At 39.0% G+C, this 20,499-nt stretch overlaps 1 protein-coding gene across 2 annotated transcripts in view; it reads right to left on the bottom strand.

Annotated features, from left to right (window-relative positions):
* MED13L (mediator complex subunit 13L) overlaps positions 1 to 20,499 on the bottom strand; it is a 402,047-nt gene that overhangs the window by 75,315 nt on the left and 306,233 nt on the right. For both annotated transcript variants that reach the window (XM_006266403.4, XM_059713565.1), the window contains 5 exons: positions 9,757 to 9,902; positions 7,836 to 8,030; positions 7,252 to 7,440; positions 1,120 to 1,282; positions 142 to 246 (listed from right to left, as the gene is read on the bottom strand). In XM_006266403.4, the coding sequence (XP_006266465.1) occupies positions 142 to 246; positions 1,120 to 1,282; positions 7,252 to 7,440; positions 7,836 to 8,030; positions 9,757 to 9,902 (798 nt within the window). The remainder of the gene's footprint in view (positions 1 to 141; positions 247 to 1,119; positions 1,283 to 7,251; positions 7,441 to 7,835; positions 8,031 to 9,756; positions 9,903 to 20,499) is intronic.

The following is a 20,499-nucleotide window of genomic DNA, read 5'->3' as shown; positions in this document are numbered from 1 at the left end:
TGAGTGTATCATTTGAGAATCTGGCCCTATATTTTAAATAATATGCCTGCTTGTTGCATAGTGACCGTGTCTAAGTTTATACTGTCCATGAACTCAGCAGTCTTCTTTCAGAATGACACATTAATTCTCTTTGCTACCCACCTGGAACAAGAACAACTGACTCTTTGGACCGGATCCACAAAATCCCAAGAAACGGTGTTGCTAGGAACCTCTTCCTCCATATTTGGAGTAGCAATTTGACTTCTCCTAAGGGAAATAAAGTATATGTTATAGAAATTATCTCATATAACTTTACTAATACCCTTCAGATGTTGTTCAGGTCTATGTGCTCCTTGAACAAAACTATCCCCTTTCATCAAAATAATTCTGCACTTGAAATTAGTTTCTATCTGAGCAAAACCTGAAAACTTAGCACTTAATTTACATGGAAGTATTACCTGAGTATCACATAGCTTGTATCTGAAGTTTGTGCACAAAAGTCTAAGGGCAGGTAATAGAGGTACCAATTAAAATTGCATCTGGAAATATTTATTGAAAGATCCAATGAGGAAATAACATGGAGATAATGAAGAGTCAAAATCTTCTTGGAACTTCTATACATCATGCCAGAGCAAGATAATTTAAACCTCTAGAAATGAAAAGCACTAATAACAATGCACTTCCATGCCCTTGGCAGTCTGAGTTATGAGTTGCCAAATGTAAATATATCCTTCCAAATGTTTACCTCTATAAATAAGTATAACGTTATAAATATAAACTTAGAAGGTTATTTGTCCTTAGGTCATCTACCTTCCAAGCCAAGATATTCTTATGTGACCTAGTATCTCTGCAGTCAATGAGAGCATGTGTGTGTAACTGAGAGCAGAATTTGGTTCTCAGAGCCACAAATGAAACCGACTAAACAAAGTACACATGTAATTACTATTACTGTTAATAGTTTTCAAGCTAAAACAACTCTAAAATTGTCTTTGTGTTACCTCAAATTTTCATTATGATTACAGAGCTATAAAAGTAATGCACATAGTGAGGTAACGTTATATAAAGGTCAAAGACAAAAGTGTTTAAACAGGACAGTTATACTATTGTTTGCAAACAAAACAGCCATAAACATCCTCTTACTTAGACTGTGCCCTGTTGAGGATGCATTCCTTCCAGACTCTGTGGACCATATGACTGTGGAATTTTGGAGGCATCTTTCCTGACTTTTTTGGGCTGTGCACAGTGACTGTCCCTTCCTGTGCAGCTGAAAGGCTGACAGAGTTGTGGGTACCTCCGCTTTCACCTTCAAGAAAAATCAAACAGTACTGTAGACAAAAAGTAGCAGCAACTGCAACATTACATATTCCTGAAACACTATATCAGCTGATGAGCATTTGTAAAATTAATGGCTTATGCCAGGGGTTGTCAACCGGGAGTATGTGTACCCCTGGGGGTACTTGGGAAGGCCTCAGGGGGTATGTGGCAATGGTGCAGAGAAGTGGGGGTACTTGGGAAGCAGTGGCATGGGGCCACCGCTGCCATCCATCACTTTGCGTTGCCACCACGCGCTGCTTCCCCATACCCAAGTACCCTCACTTCTCCACGCTGCTGGCTTTGCATACGACCAGCTTTGGGGGAAGAGGGGGGAGGAGAGGGGGGTGCTGGCAGCTGGCTGGATGCGAAGTCAGCAGTGCAGAGAAGGGGGGTACCTGGGAAGCGGCGGGGTGGGGGGTGGGGCCACCACTGCCATATGTCACAACCCAAAGTTGTGGTTTTTTGTTTGTGCGTGCTTCGGCACTGCTAAATTATTTTCCCGCCGATTGTAGCTTTCTTTGCACGATCGAGTTCTCTGCTGCGGGAGAGAACTCTGGTGCAATGGGGAATTTCCCGCCAAATTACAGCTTCTTTGCAGGGTGCATTTCTTTGCATATTAGTGATGCACGTTGCAAAGGAGTTCCCACCATTTGTATTCAGATTCGTGCCACATTATTGGCCAGTTCCAAATGTAGGCACACTTGGCGGCTAGCTATTGGCTTGCTAGCCGTACAAAAGGCTTGGGTGGTTTCCGCCCAAGTCGGAGAGAGAGGAAAACTGGAGGCCACGAATACCAGGAGGAGGAGACTTCGTGCTGTGTGAAGATCTCTGAGCGCTGCGGATCCTTGCAGACCCAACGTGCCTCTCTTAAGCAGGCAAAAGAGGCTGAACAACTGAACCCACGGAGTTTTCGCTTCTAGCCTCTCCCCATCGCCGAGCACAATCCAAAGACGTATCCCTTTCCTGTAAACCCAATTTTCGAACCCATGGAGCCTAAACAACTCTGGGGGACACCGAACTGGACCCGCAGAGTTTAAACAACTCCGTGGGAGCAATCGAACTTGTCGTGGTCCTCCAGCGAGGATCTAAGCGGGAGCTGCGCCTGGAAACCTGTCCAGCCTACACCACTACTATCTTTGGGTGTAAGTAAACAATCTTTTCAATCAACCACTATGCGTTTGTGACTAATTCTAGCTCGCCACCGGTTCTCTCCGACCCCGCGTGCCCGGGCTGCTGGCCACAGCCTGCGTGCGCAAAGGCGGGCCGCGGATCGCCCCTCCCGACTTGCACTTGGCGGCAGGATCAGGGCCCGGCCCGCACACCATCTATCACTCTGTGCCACTGCCGGGTGCCGCTTTCCTGTGCCCAAGTATCCCCACTTCTCTGTGCTTCCAGCTTTGCATCTGGCTGGCTGTTGGCACCACCTCCTCCCTCTGGCGGCGCTGAGTGTATAGATGGTGGCGGGGGCGGCCACCATGTGTGAGCTCCGTGTGTCGCCACCGCAGGGAGAGGGTGCTGACGGCCGGCTGGACATGAAGCTGGTGGCACAGAGAAGCGGGGATACTTGGGCACAGGAAAGCAGTGCCTGGTTGTGACATGGAGTGTACAGATGGCAGCAGCCGCATGTAAGCTCCCCAGCCATCTGTCAGCACCCCCTCACCTCACCGCCACCCGGCCATCCATTAGGACTCCCCACCCTACATCCAGAAGGAGTACCCTGCTTAAAAAAGGTTGAAAACCCCTAGCTTATGCTTTCACATTTATACATAAAAGCTCTGATGCAGGCTGGGGATGGACCTGTGCATATGTGTGTACAATAAATACAGTGCTATGTATAGGTACCTAAGCTACCTCCTCCTGAGCTGATGCACCTTCTTTTTGTTCAAAGCTAGCTTTTGTATCTCTATGCAACACAACTGTGCTATACAGACCAACTCCACCATTGATTTTTTTCATGTCCTTGGCTAGTATGTTTACCTTGTACATTCTTTTGTGTGGTTTAGTTACAAGAACAAATTCATCATGACATACCTGATTCTAAAATAAAAGGCATGTATTAAAACATAACAGATCCTTTATTTGTGCCATATGTATCAAACACAAGAAGAGGAACTAAGTTTTCATATAAGAATTAAAGACATGATTACTAAAGGACCATGTTTCCCCATATTTAGGGATGGAGTTTCCAATCTCCTTTAGTTTCTGAGCTGCAATATTAGTACTAAGATTAACATTTAACTGACCTTCTTTTGTATATATATTTTTTAAAGGCACCAACATATACTAATAATATAGTTACATGCTATGGACCTTATCAGGCAATACTATGAATTGGAGGAGAAATATCAAGTGAAAATGTTATTCCAAAATTAATCACTATCCCCTAAGTCTTATGATAGTTATCTTTTGTCTTATTTCTCTCCACCACTGATAAAAATCCTGTTAGTCACTGTACAAGCGAATGCTTCTGTCATTATTGTGAGACTACCTAAAATCTGAAGACAACCAAACTCTGAAACTCAAACTTGAACAGCAGAGGGAGCTTTAAGTTCACTTAGCCTGCTGGCTGCATAATACTATACTCTGTTCCCTGTTTAGGAAAGGAAGTAATAATATGAACGTTTTAACAAGGTCAAATCTGTCTACAGAACTGTTTGTCCTTATGTCTGACACGATTTAAGAAGCCTTCAGAATACAACAATGAAAGCAGGCAATGCCATGCTTTACTACATAACAGGAAATAAATCTACTGGTTTCACACTCAACTGTTTTCAAGCCACAGCTGTTATACCATACACAAGGTTCCTAACTCAGTTTCCTCTGTAGGCGTCTTTACGTATGCTTGAGGGTGGGAGCAGGGAGAAGGGGGTGCTTTAATCTGAGTGGCTCCAAGATCCACTCTAAAGCACCCACAGCATCATGTGTATTCAGTGTCCCATGCATCAAAATGGCAGCAGAGGTGCTTTAATTAAAGCTTGTTTGATGAGCTTTAGTTAAAGCGTGCCCCGCTGCCATTTTGAAGGGTGGGACACTGAATACACGTGATGCAGAGGCTGCTGATGTGTGCTAATTAGCATGCTCCAGCAGACTCGATTACTTGAGTTTGCTCCGACGCATGCTAATTAGAATGCATCAGAGCAGATGCCCAGCACATTTATAGGTGCCCTGTGATTATTAGTGAACGAAGATCTCTTTCTAGGAAATTCAAAACTTGTATCTTGTTTGTCTTTTCTTGAAGAAACTGGAAAGAAGGGAACAATTTATTAAAATCCAAACCTTTACAGATACACTAAAGTCTGTGGCTGTAATATATGTAATTTGTTTTGGAATGCATCATAAGATTGTTTATGAATTTGATAGATTTGTGATGAAAAGCATCTTGACTGAATTGAATTAGATTAACAAATCTGTTCCACCTCTGGCATAAGAAAGATTTTCCGTAAGGGACTCTCAGTTACAGAAGCAACTAATAACACAATAGTGCCTAGGTTATCAGCCCTCTCAATTTATGCATCTGGGTATATGAATAGATATATTCCAAAATTTTGCATTTGTATTATATGGTGTATCTTTATGATATCTGCATTTAGCAATGCCTCACAATAGTGAAAACTGATTTGTACTCGCATACTAAAGCTGGAATTTAAAGTGGAAAATTATTGTTGAAAGTATTGGAACAAACAAAAACAGAAACCCCCAAGAGACAATGAGTTAAATGCCAGAAGACACACATTGAATGCATTATTACCCAACAGAGGCCACTTTTCAACCCTCAAGTGGTAACTTTTTCCTATAAACTAAAAATCTCCTTCTGTTTACCGTAGCATTTTCTTTTTACTACCTAGGCTTTAAAATTTCTATTTTTTGTTTTAAAATAATGTTGTTTGTATTATTCTCTGATGTATCACGTCTCTCACTGTACAGGGTCATGCAGCCCTTTCAGACAATAGCAGTGCTCAAACAGCAATAGCTATTCTCAGCTTAGACTAGAATCTTTTTCTTTAATTTTAAAAGCTTCTCATATTCATTTATAAATTTAATTATGATGTAAAGCATCTTGGCAGATCTCTTGAGACCCTGCATAACTTTATCAGGGATCTAAAATGCTTTAAAATGTGTGGTAGTTTTAAGCTTTTATAGCATTTCAAATGTTTATTTTAAAAAGATATTGAAAATATATTTAACCTATCTAGATCCGAATTCAGAAATCTGCGTTTCACCAGCAAGAACAGATCATACCCCACATACTCACAATAAATAGAACAGGTAGCTTTTTTAACATTGTTTCAAGAATTCAAGAATTAAGAATGGCACAAACTCTCACTGAAGAAACACAAAATTCTGAACTCAAATTCTGGCTCCTTGACCAATGTGATTTAAGTTTCCACTGCAATAAAATCAATTTAGGCTTTTTCTGAAGAAGCTACTAGGAGATTAAAATTGACAAAAAGTAGACCAAAATTTCACTGATTAATTTATTATAAGTGATCGTATCTGAATTATTAGAATTAGGGCATCATCTATGAATAAAAAAACCAATTTCTACTGAAAGTTAAATTAAAACTAAAAGCAAAAAAACAAACAAAAGGCCTGCCAATAATTCCGAAATAACAAAATATATTAATAAATGTCATGATGAGCAACTTTTTGAAACCAGAAGACACAAAGAGCACAATGTCAAGAGCCAATTTACTCTCCCACCCTGACATCTGCTACTCAGGACACCTGAAATGCTTTGTAAAAAAATCAGTTTAGAAGCAATTCAGTTATTCCATATATTTTTTCTATCTCTGTTCTTTATCAAAATACATATTTGCTTATAAATATTTTGTTGATAGCCCTTAAATAACAGACAGGTTGGACTAGATGACCTTGTGAAGTCACTTTGTCATATTTCGCTATGATTCTACATTGCATAGCTCATTTGAAGTATAATCCTCTCTGTGACATCATAATCACATTCACAGTAATTTACTGTAATGTTACATAATGCTATGATTTCAGATGATAATCAAACAGCAGATACCTGGACATAAAAGTATGATTTATGTATCAATTTATATAATTAACGTATATTCAGAAAGATAAATACAAAATGCATCATGTAGCAATATTATATATTAACTAAGTTTCAACAGGGTAAATTACTTAGCTCCATGTAAGTCAACAGTCCTCAGTGCTGGCTGTCACATAAGTAAGAGTTCTTTTTAGATTCAAATTGCTATGAATCTCAGACACCTGAGATGAACTTCCTTGTTCCACCAGAACTATGTAAGTCACTGGTCAATGTGGGTGAGGTAGCACCATCCTCAGAGGATGAGTCCATTATAGCTTCCAGCTACAGATTCTGGTTATTTCTCTTATATTGCAGAGACAGATTAATATCATGCCTAAAGTCTCTGATTCAATCTCCACTGAGTTTGCTCATATTAGTGCCACTATCATTTAGTTAGTGGCATCATGCCAATATTAATGCTTATTATGGCATACAGGTCTTTTTTATTTCTGTGCCACTTCACAATCAATAACTAACATCCCCCTGTACAGCAGGAAAACACCTAGCTAAAAACCAGACTAAGCCTGTGCCTTTCTGCAATCTCAGGTGTCAATGCTATTTCATGAATGTAGCATATTTCCAGTAAACTGAGCTGAAATGAACTCATACACAACTTGCAATGTTTCGATTACAGAAGATATGACAATTAGTCAGTCTTTTGAGCTCTATGCATTCCTGTACAAATCAAATCTCCCCTCATCTAATCAGTCGTTCTCTTATTTCTGCTATTGTTCATGCAGTTACCCCTAGCAACCATGAACTGTGCAAAAATGAAAGGTACTTGCTTGATTGGTCCAAAGATGAAATTTGTAAGAGTTTATGGAATACTGCTACGCAGTTAAAAATATTTAAAGTAAGATTTCAACAGGGTGACTCAGGTCTCTGTAAGGTTCACTGCTTACTTATGATAGCCTGTTCTGGAGAAGTAGGTGGAGTGAGTGGCATCCCACAACTGCTGGGATCTTTCGTGCTTCCAAGTCCTGGTTGTCCCACATTTATATGGCCCCCACAACTGGCAGCACTCTGAGCCATGGGGATATCACTCTGAGAGATGAGAACAAAGGCTGAAGGATACACCATTCGCACACCACCTATAAAGGAAGGAACATGAAGGACAAAAGAAATCTTTAAATTCTCCATTTATTATTCAGCAACCCAAGTCACCTTTACTGGGTCTCAACATCCACCAAAGAAAACTTTCTTGTTGAATACGAAGAGTTAAAAAAGTTTATAGTCTGATACCCTACATATCCATCCATCTATTTATGACTAATAGGGAGCTGAAGCAAGTAGCCTGATACTGCGATAATAGCATCTGGGAAAGAGGGAGTACAAAAGCTTGAGGCAAGATAACTAGTCAGAATGCTCCAGTGTCGAGAGAGCCACAAAACAAGATAGGGAAATTACAAAGGTTGTTTCTGATTAATTAGGTTTTTTTTAATTATGCAGAGGGAAAAAGTTCTTCAGGCAAAATACTGAATCTTACCAACAATGACTTCAACTGCCACCGGAAAATCATCGTCATATCCCAATTCTTCTTCCTCTTTCATTCCCTCCTTCTTCTTCAGCACCATGGGATAGAAATACTGCCATTCCTCCATCAATTTACGAGTTGCTGGGTCTGACATCTTGTATGCCTGTCCCGTCAATGTACCATTTAAGCCGTAAGGACTCACCAGAACTGCAAGATAAGATACCACTCCCTATAGCAGGTGAATTTAAACTTCACAGAAAACCTTCCCATCTCCCACCTACTGATTCACAGTTCTGGCTGATGGGGATTTAAGAACTTGTCTACAGAGGAAGGTTTCTGCAAAGCAAGATAGATTATAAATTTAAAGCTTGAAAGTTATCCCACACTAGTTCCCTTGTGTGGACATTCTTATTCGGCATTAGAAATGCATTTTTGGAGTTTAGCTTAATCACTTTCAAAGGGGACTATGCTGAAGTGCACAAAAACAACCCTCAGTGTAGATTAAGAATCCACATTGGGTAGCAGTAGGGGATAGCACAGGAACTTTGGCACTATACAGACAGCCCTTAGATAGGTCTTCGCTTTTTGGGTTTGTTTTCAGAATATGCTAAAATAATGGGGTAAATAGCAAAAGGGACTGAAATAACTATGCATGAAGATAACAGAATCATGACTAACAAACAGAGTAAACTGATAAATCCATCTTTCCAAATTGCCCTTGGTTATAATTTTGCAACACTGATGACTGGAAAGCAAAATTTAACCTGTTGAATCTAAATAATGAACGTCCTGAATATATCTAAGTCCCTAAAAAAACCCCGATAACTTGTAACAGACATTTTACTAAACAAATTATACCGCCTAATATTTTTATTAATAGGTAGGTCTGTTTGATTTTCTAAACATTCCTTATACTTTTTTAAATTGGGCATTTCCTAATGCACGGTCAGGCAGTAACTAAAATGTTTAAAAACATTCTGAAGAGTACACTTTTCCCAGAGCCTGACGAAGGGACTTTGATCCCGAAAGCTTGCAGAAAAGTACAATTTTCTTGCCATTTTCCAGTTGGTCTAATAAAAGGTATCATTTTGGAACCAAGAGTTCTAGTTTTTTGTACGTCTTTCTGAAGAGTAATGTTTTCTTATGCAACTCTACAGTCAATTCTTATGCAACACTGTACCATGTAAGCCTGTAATTTCTTAAAGAATCTCAGGGATACAGCTAATCCATATATTTTACATGCTATTTATTCATTTTTGGTTGTGTTGAAAGTTTTTAATTTTTCATTTTCATTTTTAGCAGAAAGTATCTGAATCGTTACAAATGCACTGCATCACAAAACAGCACAATGAAAGGGTTGAGGGTGGGAACTACCACTCAGACACAAGAATTCCAGTTCAAGAAAACTGTATCTAAGTAACCTATGTTATGAGCTCTTTTGTGAAGTGCTTTGAGATGTATGAAAGAAAAGTGCTATAGAAGAACTATATATTATTATTTATTTGTAAGTATAGTGGCATTAAATAGCACCAGTTATAGTCCAGGGCCCACTGCGTGAGGCACGGTGGAAAAACAAATTATGATCACATATACTTTTTAAATAACAGGTCTTATAACAGAAAAAATACAGTTTGTTTTGGTATAGGTATTTCACAGATAATATTTGCATATAATAAAGTTAAGGAATAGAAAGACCTTGGAAACACCAGCTACCAGGGTAGCTATTGTGCCAGAAGTCATTACAGGATTTTTCCCCAGGGCCACAGTTTTCTTAGCATAACTTGAATTCTATTTTAAGAATGACATGGCATGTTTCTATTAATTTCTGAAACAGCTTCCAAGATATCATTACTGAACTAAAGTTAGGGATTTGAGAGTATTTTATCAGAGAAAAGTTAAGTACATAAATCCTGGCCCATCAAAATATACTTACCTTGGAATGGTGTAGGTGAAGATTGGGCCATGTGAATATGTTCCTCGTTTATCAGATAGATTGGCTGGTGCTGGGCAATCTCCACACTTGTGCACACGTTACTTTCCCCATGAAGGAAGAATGTGAAGGCGCAGGACAAATGTTCACTGAGGAAAAAAAAGAAACAGATTCATTAAATTAAACAGGGAGTGTGACAGGTTCTGCAGTGTAAGAGGCCAAACTGTACTAAAAACCCAGTTCAGTGTCATCTGTGCCAAATAAGCTCAGAACCACTGACAACGATGAATGTACTTAGCACAATGCACAATTATGGAACATCTGTCTTAACAATGCACTTTACCAATTTCATTTCTAGGAAGATTACTATAAAACGCTGCCTAGAAGGAAGGGAAAAATGAAAGGGAACTCTATAGAGTTTATGTAAAAATTACTTGAACCACAACAGAAAAGTGAAAATCTTAAAAGTCTGTAAAAGAAAGCACAGGTTTCAGACCAATAGTCCAAGCGAGCAGTAACTTGGCTATATACCTCCAGGCAACGTGTTCAATAAACAGTACATGAAAATAAAATGTTCCCATTTAACCTAGAAAATAGAAGTAGCCATTAAATCTAGCCATTTGCTTAAATTTTACTAACCACAAGCCACTTAAAAAAAATAAAAACAAAACAAAACAAAAATTCTCTTTTATCTCCAATGTAATCAGCTAAAAATTTACTGGGCTGATGTGGTATTGTTCAGAAAAATTATTGCTACAATAGCAGTGCATTCTTTCATAGTTGCTGGCTTTGGCATAGGGCCAGCAGTAACACTAACATGGCTTTCAGGACAGCTTGTAACTACCTTCACCTAAGGAAATAACACAGGCAACAGTAATAATTTCACTTCATAGCTTAAGTCAACCAACTGCATCAGTGCTGTCAAGTATTTTTAAACAGTTTCAGTAAGTCTGGAACAGGAAGCTGTTTAACCTCACTAAAACTTTGAGTCATTCTCTACTTACTGTAAAACAAAATTTTTCTCCTAGGAAAAAAAGTTAAGCTTCTGCTTCAAGCTCTTATAACTGATACTATAAAAAGAAAACATTCCCTCTAGAAGATTTGGGGGCAAAAAGGTTATTGAAGAAAGCTTCAAATGGATGGTCAAAAAGCTGTAAATCAGCCTCCTCAGCATTGTACATCCTGTCCTTAAAAGCACTCTGTATCTATCACCTTGCACTGGGAAACAACAACTTTTACCAGATTGCCATTTTACAACAGGAAAAAAAAAGAAAGAAAGAAAGAAAGAAAGAAAGGAAGGAGGAAAAAAAAAACAGTTTACTGCTCCATTATACCTGGCACAACAAATTTAAACTGGTCACTAAATTTTTACAGAGAGCTGTAGGGAAAAAATTAAATGGGTCATAGACTCAGGATATTTCTATCTAGCAACTCTGATCTGGGGAGAACAATGAAAATAATAAAAGTTTCTTTGTGCATACAGCTAATTCAACAACAAGAGAGCCCAAATTATTTAATAAAAATGTATTTTTAGTCTCTGATAAGGGATGATGCCGCTTTATATACATACATGTTTAACAGAGAGATGATGAAAAGTTTTGTCTAAGATCAAGTTGCAACAGTCTGCAGAGTTCAATGAGCAGCAGGTGAGACTTTCTAAAGCAGAAAGTAAGGCTCTTTATAAAAAAGTAATTTTGAATTCCTGTCTTTAGGATATTACACAGCAATCCTGATTCTGCATCATTCCTACAGTTCTAACTATGGAAGTCTTGCTTGCCTTCTATGAAGCATAAAGAAAAATAGCCTCCTGGGACTACACAGAGACTTTTTCAAGTCTTTTGAAAAGCAGCATGTCATGAACAAGTCATGTTCAATCTTATGCAACATTCACAACCTATAAACACTGTCAGAATAGGAAACAGACAAAATGGGAATTTGTGAAATTAAACATGCATTTGTTTCCAGAGCAGAGAGAATACAGACCGTTATACTTTTAGCATCAGCTAACCAGCTGACAACAAAATAAATTAACCGTTACTATCGGCAGACTAAATAGGTAATAACTTCAGGTAAAAAAAATCATTTTGAAACATTAATTCCATAAAATGTGTAAAAATCTAGGTTCAATTATATATGCCTGGAAATATAACAGTAGAAAATCATGAGGATATGATATATAAATACTAGCTAACAGTAATACAAGTTTGATTAATGACAGCAGGGTCATTTACAACATTAGATCTAAAATAAATAGCTTGAGGAAGGTGAATAAGAAAGATACAATCTTGCATAGCCAAGTTTTAGTTCTCTGTATTCAGCCGTCATCAGACTTAATGAACTTCAAAAGAAGAACCATTCCTCAGCTGACCGAGTGCCCAATGATGGTAACATTTTGTCCACATGTGTACAGCATCAGGAACAGTAAAAAGAAGAGAAACCGGAACCTTACTCCAGGGGGCTCTCTTGCAATACTTTGCAAGGAAATAAACAGTTACATAAATTGAGTGTTCCCTCTGGCACAGACCAGACCCACTGCTTAAGTATGGCTTCCAAGCCCAAAAAAACAAAAATCAAGGCTCGGGGACTCCACACACCCATGGTAAGCTTCTGGCAGATTTGGTGTAAAAATATTTGCTTTAGTAACAAACTTCAATTTCTTTTCAAGAAAGCAGTCTCAGTACACATTGTAATGTATTCCTCTTCGGCATGTACATCCCAACTTACTGACATTCTTGTCTTCAGTACATTTCACACAATTCCTTAAATACCAAGCTGTAGAAATCATCCTTGCTACAAGTGTAAAACATATCTCCAAGTAAAATTCAACAGAAGGGGGAGAAATGAGCATGCAGAAAAAGTCAGGTTTCAGAAACAGATTTAGTTATAAGGCTATTTAGTTTTGTAGATATTTATCACCAACACTTCCATGTATTCAGAAAAATAAGGGACTTTGGTTAAATATTTAACTTTGGTCTACATATTTAGGACTAACTTGTAAGGAAGAAGAAATGATTGCAAAATACATTCTTTTCTGTATTTTTACATAACTTACATGATATTTTATCAATATCCAGGTCTCTTACTGGTAACTGACTGTCCCACTTACACGCTTTTTAAACTACAAATATACCACAAATACTACTTTTCAAATGTGCTGAACAGGTAATTGAGCTTGATTTTCAGAAGAATTTGGTACACTGGGTAATCTATCTGTATTAGTAAGTTATCTGCATTTTCATATTTTTTCCTGCTTGACATACATGTTAAATAATCTTCCAGCCACTATGGTCTAAAAAGGCGACCGGAGTGCTTCTTCACTGCCTGGGTTTGTCATTTACATCCGTGCAAAATGAGTGCTATGTTAAATATAACAGAGTCAGAAGAGTTGTATTTCACTTTGGAATTGCTTTGCAATAATGGACCAATCAAAGGATAATGTTAGTACAAAAATCAAGCTCTGCATGTTTCTGTAGGGTGCTTAAAGTTTGCAGCTGTTCGGGGGAAAGAGTGCGGAAATTTTAATACGAGAAGAAGTGACCTGGAGAGATGGGGCATGTGAACGTAGGGCAATTACACACTATTGAGCTACTAGATATTCCTAGTTGATGTCTGAGAGAGAAAAGGTATACAACTTCTACCCTAATTGGACTTAAGCACACAGAGGAAAGTTAATAATCAGATGTTGGAAATACCACAATTAAATGTACATAAAGATATGCAGTTTGGAGCATTTAAATCTATTACATGCGTGTGACCACTGCCAAATAAACTACGCATCTATTTATTATGTGAACCATATACTTAGGTCAAATGTAGGTTATAAGGCTTCTTATTCTTCCACAGAATTCTGCTATCACTTGATAAGATAAAGTCTTCTGTATGTTTAGGGATATCATTACAAAATCAGTATAGATGGTACTTTAAGTAAACTGATTACATTTCCCACTGTTCAGATTTTTATATCTGAAGATCTTTCTTTCACATTAAGCATATGCACATACAAATTCAAAACAGAACAACTTTCCAGATGCTAGGCTGTAAAAATGCAAAGCCATGCCTTATTATGTCACTAGAGTGTTATATTTCACTAGGATATTTTTCATCTCAGTTCAACATTTTAACCAGTAGGACTACAGTATACAAATTAAAAAACCTCAGCTATGTGATGAATGCCTCATATTGGACTGTACTCCTCCCTTCAATGAAGAAATATGCCTATAAAGTAGGTAGGCAGAAATCAAAAGTAAAGTAAATAATATGAAGTTTACCTTCTCATTTTTCTTTGCATCTTTCTTTACTAAGACAGTATTACAAAAATATCACATAGTTGGAATATCTAGATGACTCCAATCAAATATGTTCTCTTTATTAGATTTTATAAAAATGAAAAGGCCCACAGGAAAACTGAAAATAAGATTATATTTGTAGTATAGCTACATTGCACAAGACTTTAACCTCACTATCATAGTCACCACTGTGCTTCCTTTTCCTTTCTACATAAATGATATATGGTTGATCTCAGTTATATTTATCTTCATGAGTGGGGGTTGGGTAGGAGATCATTTATAATTCAAGGCAGTAATGTCTGGTCTCATGAGCAAAGACTAATGTTATAAGATTTCAATCATCAACAATTACATTTCAGATAGATAATCAGCCAACATAATATTGTTTAATTATTTTATATAAGCTATAAACTAAAGTTGCTTTAGGGTTCTGTCCTGAAAAGTGCTGAACACGCTGGCACTGACCCAGCAGAATACTTAAACCTCTACTTTAACTTCATGAGTAGTATCATTAATTTTACTGAGACTACCCATGTTCTTAAGTGTAAACACTCCCCTGCTATCTCAGGGTGAGTGTTCAGTACCCTGTAGGATCAAGCCCTGAGATCTCAGCTGTTGCCAATTGCTTAAAAATGATGCACATGAAAACACCACAAAACTGTAAGTAGTGATAACATTTTACTGGACTACTGATGGACTTCCATTAATGGGAGTCCAAGAAAAGAACAAATATACATATATGTATATGCACACACACACACCACTCACACGTGCATGCACGCACTCTCATCTCTACTTTATATCCCATGACATCCCTCTACCATACAGGTAATTTACTTTGACTGTGCTCTTGAAAAAAAATTACCAATGAGAAGTCCTAAAAAGAAACAGCGAAGAAATTATAAACCTTCATAATGGAATAAAAATGTTCACAGTCCCTGTGTAGACATGAAGTTCCTTTTATTTTTGCCATGCAGGAGAAAGTATGTTCATAACATGAGCACATGGTCCCTACAGACTGCATTTGTGGTGTGTCAAACGCCTTGGGTTCATTAAGGTATTTATTCACCTATAATAACTGCCTCAGAGAAGCTTCCACTCTGATCTTTATTACCTCAACTAAACTGTGCTCACAAACTATCTGCATTCTCTGTAATATCTAGGCATTCCCAAAGTTCACATTCTTGCCTTAATCAATAAGGGAACTATCAGTTCCAATTTAAAGTAGGAAAATACATTGCAAAGAAATAGGCAAACAAAATGTGATATCTTTTATTAGACCAACTAAATAGTTGGAAAAATTCTTCTTTGCAAGCTTTTAGGCACAAACACCCTTCTTCAGGCACAGGGAGAGTCTGCTGGTGTTTGTGTTCTGGATGGAATAGAGGCCAATATGCAAAAAGCAGGTCCATGGAAATGCAAATGTGTGGCAGTGAGGATCAGAGGTATTGCAGACAGCAGGTATGAGACAGATAGGTGGAAGAAGGGGGAATGTAGACCAGGAATGAAATTCATTTGGTACTTTTTGATTCTCTTCCTCTTTTCTGCATTAGTTTGCTTGGACTGCACAATTACCTGATGGAAGCTGTGCTATCCTGCATTCAAACTTGAAAGCGAGTATTTTGACAGAATTAAGCTAAGTGGAAAAGCTATCAAGGGATTACATTTCAAAGTCAAGTTCTGAATGCATGTGCTAAATGTCAGTCTGTATGCAATCAAAGCCTAGTTTTGCCCACAATCGTACCCAGTACTTCTTAACCCTTAACTCTGGAAGGAGATTCCTAGATAACCAAGCCTTTTGTTACAACTTTGATATTTCCAAGTTTAAATTCTACAAAATGTGAAAGGGGAAAAATTGTGATACAGTTATCACCATCAATATTAAGGGACTTTCAGATATACATACTAAGAATTCCATAACACAAGGAAGATGTAAGGCCCTGTAAAAGGTAGCTACATTCATCTTGGGGGGCAGGCAGGGAGAGGACAAGAAAGAAAATCACATTGTTTTTAACCTTGATAAAAACAATAAAAAAGAAATACATTAATCTATTCTTTATATACTACTTTACAGCTAAACAGATAGCAATGATCAATCCCATCATCAAATGCACCTTACTATGATAAGAAACAAACAGAAGAAAGATGTTTATCTATAAATAGCATAATACATTACCAGACAAGACTGAGGTACTGATCCTGTGAACCACTCATACGCCACCTAATTTGATGCAATCAAAAGGGAATACTATAAAATCAAGCATGTATATATGCGTTCACAGGACCTTATCTGGGAACATTAGACTGAATACATGTTTCCACATTTATTATTAAGTTATTAATATTAAATGGCAAAAAAACAACTGCAATTACTTCTCGGTGCAATTTTATTAAGAAATTTTTAAAAGTATGTTTAATATATTTTTTCCTAATAATTCAATGTTTCCTTCTTGGAAGGATGTTCCATAAAGCACATTAAATGAATCACTTGAAATACTTTTACTCATTTGTAAATCATTTGTTAGAAAGCACTTTCAATTTTGTGAAGTACTTGCAGCTGTACCTCACAGTGCTCCTAAGCTAATTTTCTTGCAAATCGTGTAATGTCCTGCTTAAATCAACAAACAGTAAATCAGAAGTCAAAAGGAGAGCAGAGAAAGGATATCGCTACTACAAGGAGTATGTGCTGGACCTCCTGCAATCCTGCCTCTGTAACTGTTTCTCCTGTTTTTCAGATTTACTGGCATGTTGTAGGTGTTTGATCGGTCCTCTACAGATTAGAGCTGTTGTCAGCAGTTTATGGCCTGAAGGTCAGATGTGTCCCATGGAGCCATTTGATCTGGCCTGCAGACATGGGGTTTTGGTAGCAGTCACTTTCCCATGCCACCCTGGGGAAAAGTGCTGGATCTGTGTTCTCCCCAGGTCACCACAGGGAAAAGTAGCAGTGGTGGTAAATAGGTCCTAATGCCTGCCTTCCTCTACCCCAGGTATTTATCCTAGGTATTTCTGTGGCCATTACCATACCTGAGTGTACCATAACCTTTAATGCATTTAGTCTCAATCTCTCAGGTTGCCTGAACTGGACCAACAGGTTGCCTGAATTGGATCAACCTGTCCTCCAGGTTTTAAGATTGCTGACCACTGGATTAAGCCAAGGGTGTCAAAGATATGGCGTGTAGACCTGATACAGCCTGCAGAGTAGGCCTGTGCAAAGCGGCTAGTATTCACTTCAGATTCGGCTGATTCAGGGGACAGTGACTTGTTTAGGTGATTCAAATCCCTGTCCCAAATCAATCCGGACAAATCTGATTCAGAGATTCAGCCGCTGCTGGATTGGCCGAATCTACGAATCGGACAGATCCTACCCCCTGCCCCCTCTCTCAGCCCTGTTAATGGCTGCCCGGCTGGGCCTGGCCCCAGCTCTTAAAAAAAAAAAGCGCCCTAGACTCACTGGCTCCTGCCAGGCTGGGGGGAGGGGCAATCCCCGCTGCCCCCCACTGCCCTGAGCGGTGTGGGGGGCTCTGTTATGAGCCCCCCATTCCCCACTCACTCTCCCAGCCCCTGGCTCTTCAAAAAAAAAGTCCTCACTCACCAGCTGTTGCCCGGGGGTGGGGTGGGGGGCGGTACTGCTTGTGGACCTCCAACCAGTTTCATGTGTGGAGTTGGTCTGGTGTATGGTGCAAACGCTGCAAGCAGGGTGCAAGACTGTTCCAGTACACTTTCTGCATGCTGTACACAGGACCAGTCTGGGTTATATATTGCATGTGGTGCCACATTGGATTGACCCTGCATTCTGAATCCAGAGTCAGTCCAGATGAAGCCCACAGACTAGCCGTGTGTGCCACATCCAGTGCACAAGGCTGGCCAGCAAAGGTGCCACATGTAGCCCAAACCACAGACCAGTCCCACCCACTCACCACATGAAGCATGTGCCCCAGACTAGCCTTGTAAGCCACACATTGGAGTGGGGCCAGCATGTGCCATATGCAGCATGTGGGGCTGAACCACACATATATGCATTGCACATAGCACATGGAGCCAGCCCAGGCCGCTGGCTCCAGTGCTCCAGTGCACAGAACTGGCCTGTGGGCCTGATTCAGCCCACGGATTGGCCAGGTGTCCCTCATCCAGCCTGTTGGGTCAGATACCTTTCATAATCTTGGATTAGAGGATCCATATTAAGCAGGGGGAACCACAGAAGTTTCTTAGTTGGAACAAATCACTGGCATGTCTACACATGCCCCTACAGAGCCGTTGTTACTGTGCTGTCATTTAGTACTTCATTTATGACGGCTCACTAACAGCCGTTACTGTGCCATGCCAGGTGCGCATGGTTATCTTTAGCCACTATGTCACAGCAACATACTATAGCGAGGGAATGTGTTGCTACAGTGCCATAGCATCTCATCTAGATGCACCACTGCACCCACTGAAATCGAACTGGTGAAAAATATACCTGTAAATCTGAAAACCAGGTGCTATAAAAAAAGAGAGGAGAAAAGAAGCTGATGAGGAGCAAATCAAGAAAGAAGGCAATAGTCTTTCTCACTTTGTGTTATCTAATCTACGTATAATATCAAAAGCTCCTCTGTGAGAGACTACAGCATTTTTATGGAGATTATTCTGTTGCTTGAACTTGCCTTTTTCCTTCCAAGACACTTATTTGCTTTTCCTCTTCAGTGGCCGCATCTACACGAGATGCTGAACAAGCACTAAATGACTGTGCAGTAACCTGCATTACTGTGCAGTAGCACTGATGGATGACTTTTTTGTGATACTGACTGGAAAGTAGCCTGAGACTATTGCACAGTAGTGCTGTGTCACAGTTTCTGCCATGCAACGCTACTGCACAGTAGTCTCAGGTTAATGCACAGCCCACATCTCATGTAGATGCAGGCAGTTGAAAAGGTGACTTTCTATAAAACTACTGGCCAATAGTATATGCCACCTATATTTTATTTTAAAAATGTATTCTTTTGGGTATTTCCTGTGTCACAGAATGTATCATCAGTCTCTATACACTGGTCTGAATCCTGCTCAATATGAAATAGGACCAAGTGAAACAGGTAGTAATCTTAAATTCAATAGACACAACAAACAGGACCATTTTACCTGTTTTTGCAGAGGCCGGATGTTAATTCAACAAGTAACACAAACTACCCAGTGCTCATTTAGTGACTACTCATTTGTTTTTCTTATTTATCCTAGGTATTTCTGTGGCCCCCATTACCATACCTGAGTGCAGCATGGCCTTCAATGCATTTAGTCTCACAATCTCTCAGTAAGGAAGGGCAGTCCAGGCAACCCCTGCTTAATGCTGTTTTATTTAGCATTATTTTGCAATAATGCTCATTTTAAATTGATACCTGATTTCACTTAGCGCTCAGCGAGTTTCGTTATAACGCTCACAGTCACCATCTTGGGTTATTAAAAACATTTGCGGTCACCATTTTGGGTCATCAAATACTTTCAGTTTCACTTAACGCTACTTTTGCTTAATGCTCAGTTTTTCAGGAACCAATTAAGAGCGCTAAGTAGGGGTTGCCTGTACTCTCATTTCCATTTCACAAGTGGAGAACAGAGACTAGATAACTTGTTCAAAATGACATGGGAAGTCTAGTAATACATTACACCGAATCTAAGGATCCCAAGCCCCAGGCTAGTACCCTATCCTTTGAGCAATGCTTCCTTTTCTTCCATTAACAGAGGACTTCAGTTCCTGGAATTGTCAATTCTAGCCTTTTCCATGTCCATTATGTTATTTTATCATTCAGAAGTCTTATTGAATATTAATTAACTCCCATTTTTTTCTAGTGGTGAGGAAAGCACTGAGATAACAGATTCATAAGGCAGGAAGTGTTTAGATAGCATTATCTAAACACTTTATATGTTATGAACCTATTATCTCAACACTTTTTAAGTTGTCACCAACCAATCCTCTTGCTAGAACTAATTTCCTCACCCTAGAGATTCCCTCAATTATTGATCTTATCTTTAACAGTCTCCTTTTATTCTCACTACATAAAATGTATGCATAGGATGATCTGGTAGTCTGTGAGGGAGATTAGACTTTGGGTCCCAAGAGTACATTTATCACTCTCCAGGCTGACAGAACATGGAAAGCTACAGTGACAATAAGAGCACCTGTATGATGGCAAGGGGAATGCCGTAGGTTCCACTTGAGCTAATATTTTGAGCAGTGTTCATACTGTAGACTGTCTTACAGGATTAACTTCCAGTCTTTGCTGGAGGAAAGGTCATTTACAACATATGTAACCTTTAATGTGAACACATTACATATACTGCTCTGCATTTTCTACACTGGCTGCTCATAAAGCTGTGGATCAAATGATCCTGTTTCCTTTAATGCATTTAATGGACATGGATCAGGCCATATCCAGGACAAGCTAATTCAGACTCATTGCTGCAGGTACACCACAAAGTGATGCTAAGCTTACAA

Source organism: Alligator mississippiensis, chromosome 10 (genome assembly GCF_030867095.1).
Source record: "Alligator mississippiensis isolate rAllMis1 chromosome 10, rAllMis1, whole genome shotgun sequence".
In the NCBI taxonomy this organism is placed as follows: Eukaryota; Metazoa; Chordata; order Crocodylia; family Alligatoridae; genus Alligator; species Alligator mississippiensis.
The sequence above is the reverse complement of the archived record's forward strand: the minus strand, read 5'-3'. Positions and strand labels throughout refer to the sequence as shown.